Below are 11,743 nucleotides of genomic sequence, written 5' to 3'. Positions count from 1 at the left end.
GAGCCGCAACTACTGAAGCCCGCGTGCCTAGAGCCCGTGCTCCACAGTGAGAAAAGCCGCCACGATGAGAAGCCCGCGCACTGCAACGAAGAGTAGCCCCCACTTGCGCAACTAGAGAAAGCGCGTGTGCAGCAACGAAGGCGCAACACAGCCAAAAAAAAAACTTTCAGGAAGGTAATTACCATTTACTAAGTGCTCCCAAAGTCATTGTACTACATGCTTTTTCATGTTTCATTTAAATCTAACAACTACTCTCGCTTAGGTTAAAGTTACTAGTTATTTCTTGGGAAAGGAAATAAGTAATTAAAGGAAGTATAGGGTTATACCTCCAAGGGAAGGAACAGGTTAGAATTTTTATCTTTGGCTCAAGATGAATTCTTTTTTTTAAAAAATAAATAAATAAATAAATTTATTTATTTATGGCTGCGTTGGGTCTTCATTGCTGCATGTGGGCTTTCTCTAGTTGTGGCTAGCAGGGGCTACTCTTCGTTGAGGTGCGCGGGCTTCTCATTGCAGTGGCTTCTCTTGCTGCTGAGCACGGGCTCTAGGTGCATGGGCTTCAGTAGTTGTGGCATGCGGGGTCTAGAGAGCAGGCTCAGTAGTTGTGGCGCACAGGCTTAGGTGCTGCGTGGCAGGATCAAACCCGTGTCCCCTGCATTGGCAGGCGGATTCTTAACCACTGCACCACCAGGGAAGTCCCTCAAGATGAATTCTTTAGAGATTTTCTGAGTTTTTCTTCTGTGAAATCACAATAAGCAGGAAGGCACGAGAGTCTAGGGTAATAAACACTTTTTGACGTCTATCATTGATCCATTCAGGGTACTTCTGACGTGTTGACCACGTTCGTTTCAGAAGCCAACATGATGAGAAGGAATTCTAGTGTACTGTTTGATGAGGTGGTCAACTAAAGAGCATGCGTTAAATTTGTGCGTTAAAGGGGTGTAGTTAGTAAATGGGTAGAAATAAGAACTGCCTTCTTCCCATATTTTGATGTCATGGGAATTTAAAGTGATCATGCAACCACACTTCTGAGATAATTTTCTCGGTTCTTAGAACAAGTTGCAAGATAAACTTTGGCCAATGTATTACACTATGCCCTGTGTAATTAAGTAACCCGAGATAATGTGTTAAAGTTTAGTGGAGATTTAAATTCCTGAGCTGATTAAAGAGAGCTGTTAAGACAATAAGCTTTTTAAAAAATGTAGTGTTGGGCTTCCCTGGTGGCGCAGTGGTTGGGAGTCCGCCTGCCGATGCAGGGGACACGGGTTCGTATCCCGATCCGGGAAGATCCCACATGCCGCGGAGCGGCTGGGCCCGTGAGCCATGGCCACTGAGCCTGCGCGTCCGGAGCCTGTGCTGCGCAACGGGAGAGGCCACAACAGTGAGAGGCCCGCATAACGCAAAAAAAAAAAAAAAAAAAAAAAAAAAAAAAAAAAAATGTAGTGTTAATATTACTCCTGAAGTTTCCAGATATTGTATAGTGATGATCTGCGCTATTGCTTATTACTTGTCAATCTTATAGAATGGCTCAGAATTAAATAACAACTAAAAATAAGTATAACTCAACACGAAGGCTGGAACCAGGGCAGGAAGATCACGATTTTTGTCTGGCTCCAGGGTGTGCTCCATCCACGCAATGTGGAGGCACTGAAAGATGTGGGGTTAGGGATGGAAATGTTTCAGGAAGATACGTCTAGATATGGGTGCAAATGGCATGGGGCAGAGAAGAGACAGAGGCAGATAGTCCGCTCGGACGGAGGCTGCTGCAATATCCAGGCTGACGTGATCAGAGAGGGGCTGGAAAGGGAATGGTAAGAGATCAAAAAAGAAAATGGTAGTGCTTGCGGCCAACAGTGGTCGATGACCAGACCCAGTGGGGTTGGGTGAGTGAGGAAGAGAACTGAAAGAATGGCTTCGTGTTTTCCAAAGACCCAAAGTTTTCCGCAGAGGCCCCTGGACTCTTCTTCCATCCTTAGAGCGGAGGTCCTGGGACCAGCCGGGAAGCTCAAGCCTCAAGCTGGTCAGGCCAGCAAAAGGCGAACAGGAGGCAAGACCTTCCCTCCGCCTAGGTACTCAGGCGGTCCCTCGGGTTCCATCCCCTACCTGCCCGCCGCTCAGGGTCCCCTGATCCCCACCCCCTTCTTCCGCCAGCGGCCGGCACAGCCCTCAGTCCCTCCCCTCCCCCGTGGGGCGCTGACTCGCCTGGCTGCCACGTCTCACTGATGACATCACCAGGGCCGCTCGGCCTTAGCCAATCCGCTAGGGGGAGTCCTAGCGAAGTCCTAGCCAGCGAGTCCGAGGGGAGGGGAGCAGGGAGGGGCGGAGCGGGGGGTGTTGGGAGAGGGGGGGAATAGGGCGGGCGACAACCCCTCAAGTACGCGTGCGCCAGAAACGCGGGGCTTGGCGGGAAGCTGAGTCCGGGTCGCGGCGCCGTACCGTCGTTCCTCAGCGCCCGCAGCGACGCTCGCAACTCTCTTTCCCGGCATGCCACGCGGTGCGGCCGCCCTTTGGGCTGTGTAAAGGCCCCTTGGTCTAAGGCTTTCCTATTTCCTGGTTCGCCGGCGGCCATTTTGGGTGGAAGCGATAGCTGAGTGGTGGCGGCTGCTGATTGTGTTCTAAGGGGACGGAGTGGAGGGAAGACGATTGCTCTCTCGGAACAGCGTATCTCATTCCTCTCCCTTCGACTACCCGTGGCGCGGAGAGTCAGGGCGGCGGCTGCAGCAGCAAGGGCGGCGGTGGCGGCGGCGGCAGCTGCAGTGACATGTCCAGCATGAATCCCGAATAGTGAGTGCAGGAGAGCGCCGGTCGGCTGGGTCCGTGGGCCAGCTTGGGAAAGCTTAGAGGGTGCGAGGAGGGCGGAGGCGGGGGCCTCGGCCGGGGTGAGGTGGGGGTGATGGGTCAGGAGAGGTTGGCGGCGGGGAGTCGGGCCCCATTGTCTGACGGAGGAGGGGCGGTCGGGGGGAGGGATCGGGTCGGAGGGGTGAGCCGTCCGGGCCTGGACCCGGTCTGGTTGGAGTCCTGGCCTGAGTGCCAGGCCGGTGCGGAGGAGCAGTCTGGTAAGGGGGTTGGGGTGTCGGGGAGTCGGTGGTGGGGTCGTGGGAAGGGGTAGCTTCTCTTGGAGGCAGTGACTTTTGAAGGAGGGCCTGTTTTTAAGGGGAGGGAGGGGATGGGGTGGGAGAACTCTCCTAGAGGACACTGTTAGACCCTGCGCCCGCGATCTGCGGAGCTGTCAGAGCCGTTGGGGTGGAAACCAGCGTTACTTGCAAATCTTGAGCTTGTTGGCTCTCTCTTCCACCCTCCGCGCCAGGTTGTAGGTAATATGGATGCTTTTCAGGATTGCGTGGGATTTAGGGGAATGGGTAGATGGTGAGAAGAGATTTAAAATTTTTAGTTCTCTTTTAGTTTTTTCCTGGAGTTCTTTACGAACTCAGCGGTCCCATTGCCTTCCCCAAAACCTGGGCATTTGTGAGAATTTTTTATTTTTTTGAGGACACTACAGTCATTTTGCCATGTGTAGGTCAAGGGAAAAACAAAACACCAGCACTAAAACCTAGGGACATCTTTGTGATATTACCAACTAAAAGGAAGACTTTGCTTTCAAGTTGAAAGAGAAACGAATGGGCCCTATGATAGATCTGTAGGGTTTGGATTACCTACTCGAATGCTTGCAGATAGGGAATGAGGTTCCATGACGTGTCATGAAAAGTTAATGTATTTCTTTTTCTTGCTTACTCAGTAAGTCACCACAGCAGATGTGACACACCTGGCACCTTTCCTGGGAACTGGTGTTTACTTTCCTTGGGAAGACTTTCTTGGGTTCTCCTTAATGGCCCTTAAAAACATCCTTCTACAGTTTGCATATTGAAATTAAGGAATAATTGAAGGAGATTTAATTGGTATTCCTCTATAGTGTCAGAAGGCTTTGAGGAATTTTTTAAAGCAAAGATCAGTATTTGACCTAAATGTTGAATTTATTTGCTGCTTTGGTCAGTTACTGCCAAACATTTCCCCTAAAAGGTCCGCCCATGGGTTTAGCTGACTGTCATGTGTGTGTCACATGGCTCTTGCAAAATGCATTCTGACTTCAAGTTTTGTAATACTGTGGTTTGATGCTGAAATGTCCCTTTTTTTTGTTCTAAATAGAAGCCATAGTATTTTATTAAAATTTTATATACCTTAAGAAGTTGAAGAAAGTGTTCTAATAGTGTCATATTTGCTGTGTTGGCAGTTTTTTATCAAGGGCTCCAAGGACAAAGTTGGTTATGCATAGTTGGGCAGAGTTGAACTTGAGGTCCCTAATTTAGTAGTTCCTGGCAACAGTAAAGTACATGGATTTTCCATTTTATGGAGGTTTGTCTTCTGTTCAGGAGTTTCTTAAATTTGCTACATATATTTAGTACTGTAAATAGATCTTGAAGATTAGTTGGACAGAACCATGACAAATGATTTAGACTCTGAATTTGTTTCTCCTTTTGTAAAATAGGAGTCATCTTTATTCCTATCCGGGTAGTTGTGAGGCTCAAGTATATATAGAACAATTTGGTAAACTGTAAGAGCACTGTAGATGGTGTACATCATTAGGTGAGGCATTCCAGTAGTGCTGGGATTTAGGAATATAATCCTTACCTGCAAGGAACTTATAATGGAATATAAAAAATAGATTTTATATATGTTAAATACCAGTACATATGGCAAGTTCCAGATGTGTGGCATGGATTGGAGCCACAAGATTTTAAAAGAAGGTATGGGACTGTGGTTGGCTAGTAGGGTTTAGAAAGACTTTATAGAAAACAAACCAGTAAGGGAGTTACTAGCATTAGATTTGGAGAAGCAGTGGGAGTGAAAAGGATTGTTCAAGAGAGAAGAAGAAAGAAGAATGGTTAATAAATGGCAAGGGTAGTAATTCTTAAGTAAATAGAGTGCCAAACCATTCTTTCTTTTGAGGACTCTAGATTAATGACCTCAACAGAATCAGTCCCAGAAATAATTTGTATATTTTTATGGCCTTGAGTGTGCCTGTACCTGGGTTACTGTATTTATATTCTAGACTGTCTCTTAAGTAAAATAACCTAGGAGTTTGGAAAAATGTTTGGAAAAGCACTAGTGAAAAGTACTAAGGTGAGAGGAGGTGGTATTTTATTACAGAAGGTCACAAAGGCAACCAGCAAGCAGATTTTTTTTTTTTTTTTTTCAAGCAGATTTTTAGAAATCTGAGTTCAGCGGTTTCTTCTTTTTATCTTTAATAAAGTTTGTTACCATCATAAAAGTAGAGAAAAATTGGAAAATAGAGAAAAGAAGGAAATTCTTACAGTTTAATCACCCAAACACAAGTCCATTTGCTTTAAACCTTGTTCTAAACTTTAAAGTCGCATGTTTTTTTCTTAAGTTAAAACTTTTAATGGATGAATGCCTTTCATGATTCCACAGTGTTATCCTAATAGCTAACATTTATGGCCACTTATTATATGCCAGGTACAATATTGTACATTATAATACATGTATATTATAGCGTACACTTTATATACTAACTTGAAATAATAGTATACTAGGTAATGTTTACAGGTGCACCCCCAAATGTTCCTTGTTTTGGTTTATCATCTACTATTTATCTTAATCCTTTTAGAAACTTTCAAAATCTGCTTTATGGGTGCTGCTGAATTTGGTACTGAAGATGTGTTCTTGACAAAAGAAAAAGTTTGGTTCTCTCAGAATGAACAGGATTTTAGATTTATATAGGTTGACATACAATTACCTGATGGTAGCTTTATTACGGAATGCTTTTACTTTATGATCTTTAAGTTGTAAGCTTTTGGTTTGGGAGTGAGGAGAATAAGAAATATGTCAATCAATGATTAAATTTTAAGCTTTTTCTTTTACTACTTTCTACGTTATTTGGCTGATTTGGGAGAAATGATGGCCCTGGGTTATCTTTATGGTAGAAATTAAGGGTAATGACCGACTCACTTGAATTACAAATGCTACAAACAAAAACAAAATGCAACTGAAGTGGAATCTGAGCGGTGGAAAAAGTAGATGGAAAGGATCAGAGCTTTCTTTTTTTTCTGGAGATTTGAGGAAAGATTTTGATTTTCCTGAGCTAGGTGGTAAAGCAGGCAGTGATTATTTCAGCACACTGCTTAAGAAGTACTTAACACTATTCTCATATCAGAAGCATTTTTCCAAATCCATTAGCTTCTAGTAGATTTTTTTTTTAGTGTCAAGAAAATAATTTTGGCCGTTTCATCAAGGAGTGTGTTAAGAATAAAGTAGGTGTACCTATCATGAATATACCAGTTAACTGCGGTAGGAAGAACTATATGTAGTAGTCTCTTTGGATTGGCTAGATCCATCAGTTAATGCAGAAAAAATTTGTTTAAAAAAAAAACTTACCTTCTTTTTAACTTTTTAAAATATCATGGCTTAAGTTTTAGTCAGTCTCTTAAACTTTGTTTTCTGTTATGGTAGACTCAAGGAACATCTGACTTTTTTTTTTTTTTTTTTTTTGTCAGCACTCTGCTTTGAATAAATCTGTCTTTTAACTTAAGGGTTTAAAGGTAAAAAGTTAATCAATTCTGTTATCTGTCTGACAGAGTGTAATTTCATTAATAAGTATATCATTACTGCCTTTTACATAATTTTTAGTTAGAATTTTTTTATTAGAAAAGAAGCAGAAATCAACTAAAAATAGATTTTCTTTTTGTAGGTTGCCTTGATGACTTTTTCGTAGTGTTGGTAATGATTTGAGAAATTCAAAGAAGTTTAAAGAAGAGGTATTCTCACTATTCAGAATATGATTATTTAATGTCCGTAGAGAATCAATGTATGTAATTCTTTGGGTAATGTAAGTTACCAGTAGCTATATAGACTTTCCATCTTAAGAATTTTGTGTGAATGGATGATCTTCAAGGATCACTGAAAGAAACTGAAATTTTGCATTTAAAATTTTCTTCTTCCTTTTCATCATAATTAGGTTAAAGTATAAGATGTTGACGGTTTCTTACATATTCAAGGTTTTTTTTTTTTTTTTTTGTCTTAAAGATGGAAGAGCTTCAGAATCAAGTGTTCTCTTGCCGACTGTTTAGTTGACTTTTTTTTTTTTTTTTTTTTTTTTTTTTTTTTGCGGTACACGGGCCTCTCACTGCTGTGGCCTTTCCCGTTGCAGAGCACAGGCTCCGGACGCGCAGGCTCAGCGGCCATGGCTCACGGGCCCAGCCGCTCCGCGGCACATGGGATCCTCCCGTACCGGGGCACGAACCCTTGTCCCCTGCATCGGCAGGCGGACTCTCAACCACTGCGCCACCAGGGAAGCCCTGTTTAGTTGACTTTTAAAGAGAATTTTGTTTTCTGAGCAATTTCTTTAATATTTCAGTTTTTATTCTAGAAGCAATCTTAGTGATTTATCTAAGTGATTATGATTAACAAGTGCTAAGCATCTTGCTGGATTCATATCCTATCAGCAGTCCTTTGGCCGTGTGTGTTTCCTCTCCTTGGTAACTTTTGATTGTACATATATGATGGTTTTACTATTTGTAGTTGTAATAGTTAAGTTTCATTTCTGATAGTTAAGAATAGCTTCCTTTTGCTAATGTTACCTACTCTTGTCTCTTTCCTAATATATAAAAACAGGGTTAAATAAAATGCTTTTTAAGATTTTGAGATTTTTAAAGATTTGCTAAAAAATACTTTGAGTGTTTTAAGATGAAGAGAAACCGAAAATGTCCCCCCCACTTTTGTTTTTTAATCTTACAGGGAGAGGGGAACAGTCAGACTATTCCACTGTTTTCTTGTAGAAGGTGGGGCTGAGAAGAGATTGCTTCTTTGATATCTGGAATAGAATTTAGGGAAAAAAACCAAAGTCTTGGCTTTTCTTTGGAACCACCCTGTGATGTTTCAGATTATAAAAGGGTAATGGTGTAATGATATTTTGGGGGAAAAAATAATCCTGAGGCCTTAAGAAACAAGAGAACAAGTGTTTGTTGGTTTGTTTACTGACTTAAACATGTGAAGAAATAGGGTACAAAAGAGAGGTAGGAAATGAAATATTCCTTGGTACTTTTGTGACTGATGGCTCAGTTGGTCAGAACACCCCACTTTATTAAATCCAAGATTGTTGATAGGTTCCAGTTGTTTACTCTGTTCCATGTTTATAGATTCCCAATTCTGACAGGTAGTGTTACCTTTGCTCACAAAGGTGACCACTCTTTGGAAACATTATTTTTAATAATAATAGCTACTATTTAACAAGTGCTTACTCTTTGTGCCAGCTACTTGGCTAGGGTCTTTACCCAGGATATTTTATGCAGTCTGCATCTCAAACTAGTGATCTTTACAAAGGAAATTGAGTGAATTATATAATTGAAGTTTTCTAGGAACAGTGATGGATTTAACTTGTCTGAATGTATTTTCTTTGAATAACAATAGTACTTAAGTGGAATTGTTCTTTGTCCTTGCTACTCTGCCCATAGATGTTTTCCAATAACTTGATTTAGGGCATTTATTCCTTTTTTTTTTTTTTTTTTGCGGTACGCGGGCCTCTCACTGTTGTGGCCTCTCCCGTTGTGGAGCACAGGCTCCGGACGCGCAGGCTCAGCGGCCATGGCTCACGGGCCCAGCCGCTCCGCGGCATGTGGGATCTTCCCGGACCGGGCCACGAACCCGTGTCCCCTGCATCGGCAGGCGGACTCTCAACCACTGCGCCACCACGGAAGCCCTGAGCCTCTTTATAACGTGATTAGTACTGCCTTAGTTCTGAGTCTCAAGAGTAAACTGTACAGTGCTATGCAGGAGTTGACACGTGTATTCCAGTAAGGGATGTTAGAATATATGTAAGAATATATGTAATATATATATATGCAGGTGGTTTCAATTTTAATGTTTTTCTAACACATTTAATAATTACACATTGATCTCTGACCTTGTCTATTTGAAAAATGTTTTCAATACAGATACTTAAAATCTTCCAGTGAATGTACACACACACACACACACACACACACACACACACACACACACATGCACACACAATCTGATTTCCCTGGAAAAAAAAGCTTGGTAAAGAAAATAGCCAACCCTTTCTTTCTCTTTTATCAGTTAGACTGTGCTAGGAGTTGAGGGGGTTTTATTTTTTATTATTTTATATATAATTATAAAACATGGACTTTGCTTCCAGGTGCTTACCAGTTAAGATGACTCAGGCTCAAACAAGCATAATCGATTTAACAGTATTAGCAGAAATTAAATCTTGTGATATTTTTAAAGAGTAAGATGGCATAATAGTGCAAAAGATTTGAAGAAGGGGCCTAGGATTTCTATTATTAACACAAAGTTTTAGTTATATTGCTTTAGCTGGAGAGGAACAGAGCACTGAGGAGGACTTTCCAGAAGCCCTGACACTAGTCTTGGGATAAGGTCAACAAATAACAATTTGAGTTCCCACCACTACTCAGAAATTTTATGTATGTCCATTATTTCCCCTAATAGTATGAAGAAATAGTGTCCTAATTTTACAGCAGTCAGAGCCAGAGAAGAGTTAAATGGCTTGCCCAGGGGCATTCAGAGGAAGCAGTAGAATTGGAATTTTAACTCAAGGGCCTGTGATTTTACAGTCCAAGTATGCTGTTTCCAGTTTAGTGTGTGTGGTTAACTTCTAGGAATTTAAAATTAAGCCAGTTAATTAGGCGACTAGCATTTTTGTGGTCAATTATGTCTAAAATTCGTGATTGGAGAGGCCTTTTAAAAAATGTTAAGAAGGGCTTGTGAGGTATGTAAGGTGAATGGCCCTTTGACTTTCTTCACATCTTGTGTTGGGTTGATATTTAAAGCTTCTCTAGGCTTGAAGTTAATTATCTTATCCATTCTCAGTTTTTCTACCCTCATGACTATTCTTGAATACTTATACTTGGGGCCTTAAAGTCATGGATGTCTTTCTGTGAGAAAAGCAAGTAAAGCAGAGAATGCGTGTCTCTTGCTGGAGAGGCAGGCACATTTGCTGCAGACCGTGTTACTGTTTCATGTGTTGCTAGACTTTGGGAGTTGTGATCATAGTACTTATAACTGTTAGCTGGTAATTTTTACACTTTTACTGTAGATTATACTGGTAAACTCCTGTGATACTTTGTCACCCATCATCTGTACTGAAACTTTGGATAAATAGCTTCAAAGTTTTTGTCTGTAGCTCTTGAGATTTTTCATTAGGTTGCATCCTGATTTGGAGGGAGGAAGGAAAAATAATAATAATTGCCACTTATTGTGCCCCTGTACCAGACACTGTGCTAAATGCTTTAGAGGCAGTATTTATAATCTTGACCAGAGCCTAATTGGGTGGTAGAGAGTGCTAATTGAACCTTTTTACAGATGAGGAAATAGAGCCTCATGGTGATAGATTAAGTACCTTACCTCAAGATCTTGTAGCTAGTATGTGATGAAGCCTGAATTCAAATACAGTTCTTTCCAGGTCTAAAACCCATGCAGGCTTTGAAAGGTAAGGAGGTATGGACACTTACAGCCCCTCCTTGGTGCGTTTTTCACTAAATATTTGCTGTTATCTACGTGGTAAGACCGTTTACTCTCTTGTCCTCTTGTATGGCTTACTACTTCTTCAGAACAACCAAAGTTTCCCTCATTTTCAGAATTCCAGCTTTGGATTTTTGGAACACTGTTTTAAACAGAGATAAAGTGGAACCTGGAAAATTAATCTATTGTCTCTAAATATTTTTTTTTAATGTAGTTTTAGGGGTCAGTTATGGGGAGAGTTTTTAAAAAATTGCTTGGCTATTTTCTTAAATATGGAGGAAAGACTGTTGCCCTCTCAGATTCTTGGTAATTGTTTATTTGACTAACAGGCTGCTTTTGTCCATAGCTGAAGGTTTATTTAGGTTTTTTTATTAATTTAATCACAAAAGTAATATGTACTCTGTAAAATTCAAATGATATAGAAGCATATGAAGTAACTAAAAGTTCTTACCTCTTTTATCCAGCCTGATGGGCAATTTTGTTGTTGTTGCCACCACACCACATGGCATGTGGGATCTTAGTTCCCTGCCCAGAACCCGCGGCCCCTGCAGTGAAAGTGCAGAATCTTAACCACTGGACCACCAGGGAAGTCCCCTGATGGTCAGTTTTGAATTGTGTTCTGTGGAGCATACTTAAAGTGAGTGAAGAAGAAAAGTAGATGTCAAGCACAATTATTGCAGCTCAAGTTTTATTAATCATTCCATACCCCAAAAACTAATAGACTAGTGTATAGTTTTAAAGTGAATTCAAATTTATTTGGCCACTATATCATAATATCATAACCATGATTTTGTTTTAAATTTGTTATGTGAGCTTAGTTTTAGGGTGTTTTCAAGTATGATTTTATAAAAAGATAAAAGCTAAATGATTCCTATCATGCAGGTGAACTTGTTCTAGGTGAAAGAGAACAAATTTAGGTTCCATTGAACTTTTTAATATAGCAGCCTTTTCTAAGGTATACTTATAGCTGACACTGTGAAATTTGTATTTTGGGGGTACTGTTTGGATAAAAACAACTATATAGTTGGCCACTGTTTACTTTTGTCTTCCTTGGTGTGTTTCCAAAGGGTAGTTGAAACTTGTGTTAATGTCAGTCAACTATCTCTTATATTCATTGACAGGTGAACTATGTCTGGTAATCCAAATTTTGTTTCATAAAAGAAGAAAAAAATGTTTATTCTTATTTAATCCAAAAAGTTGACTTCATATCTTTGTGGCTATATTGGGAATG

The 11,743-nt window shown here is 40.9% G+C and overlaps 1 protein-coding gene across 3 annotated transcripts in view; it reads left to right on the top strand.

Annotated features, from left to right (window-relative positions):
- Positions 1–2,333: 2,333 nt before the first annotated feature.
- The window catches only part of RAB1A (RAB1A, member RAS oncogene family), a 27,898-nt gene continuing 18,488 nt past the window's right edge, over positions 2,334–11,743 (top strand). Inside the window, exon 1 of one of the 3 annotated variants that reach the window (XM_032652208.1) lies at positions 2,334–2,784. In XM_032652208.1, the coding sequence (XP_032508099.1) occupies positions 2,762–2,784 (23 nt within the window). In that variant the 5' untranslated portion in view covers positions 2,334–2,761. The remainder of the gene's footprint in view (positions 2,785–11,743) is intronic. The other 2 variants (XM_032652207.1, XM_032652209.1) reach the window with 2 other exon arrangements.

This window comes from Phocoena sinus, chromosome 13 (assembly GCF_008692025.1).
Source record: "Phocoena sinus isolate mPhoSin1 chromosome 13, mPhoSin1.pri, whole genome shotgun sequence".
In the NCBI taxonomy this organism is placed as follows: domain Eukaryota; kingdom Metazoa; phylum Chordata; class Mammalia; order Artiodactyla; family Phocoenidae; genus Phocoena; species Phocoena sinus.
Note: the sequence above shows the minus strand (reverse complement) of the source record. Positions and strands in the feature narration are given on the sequence as shown.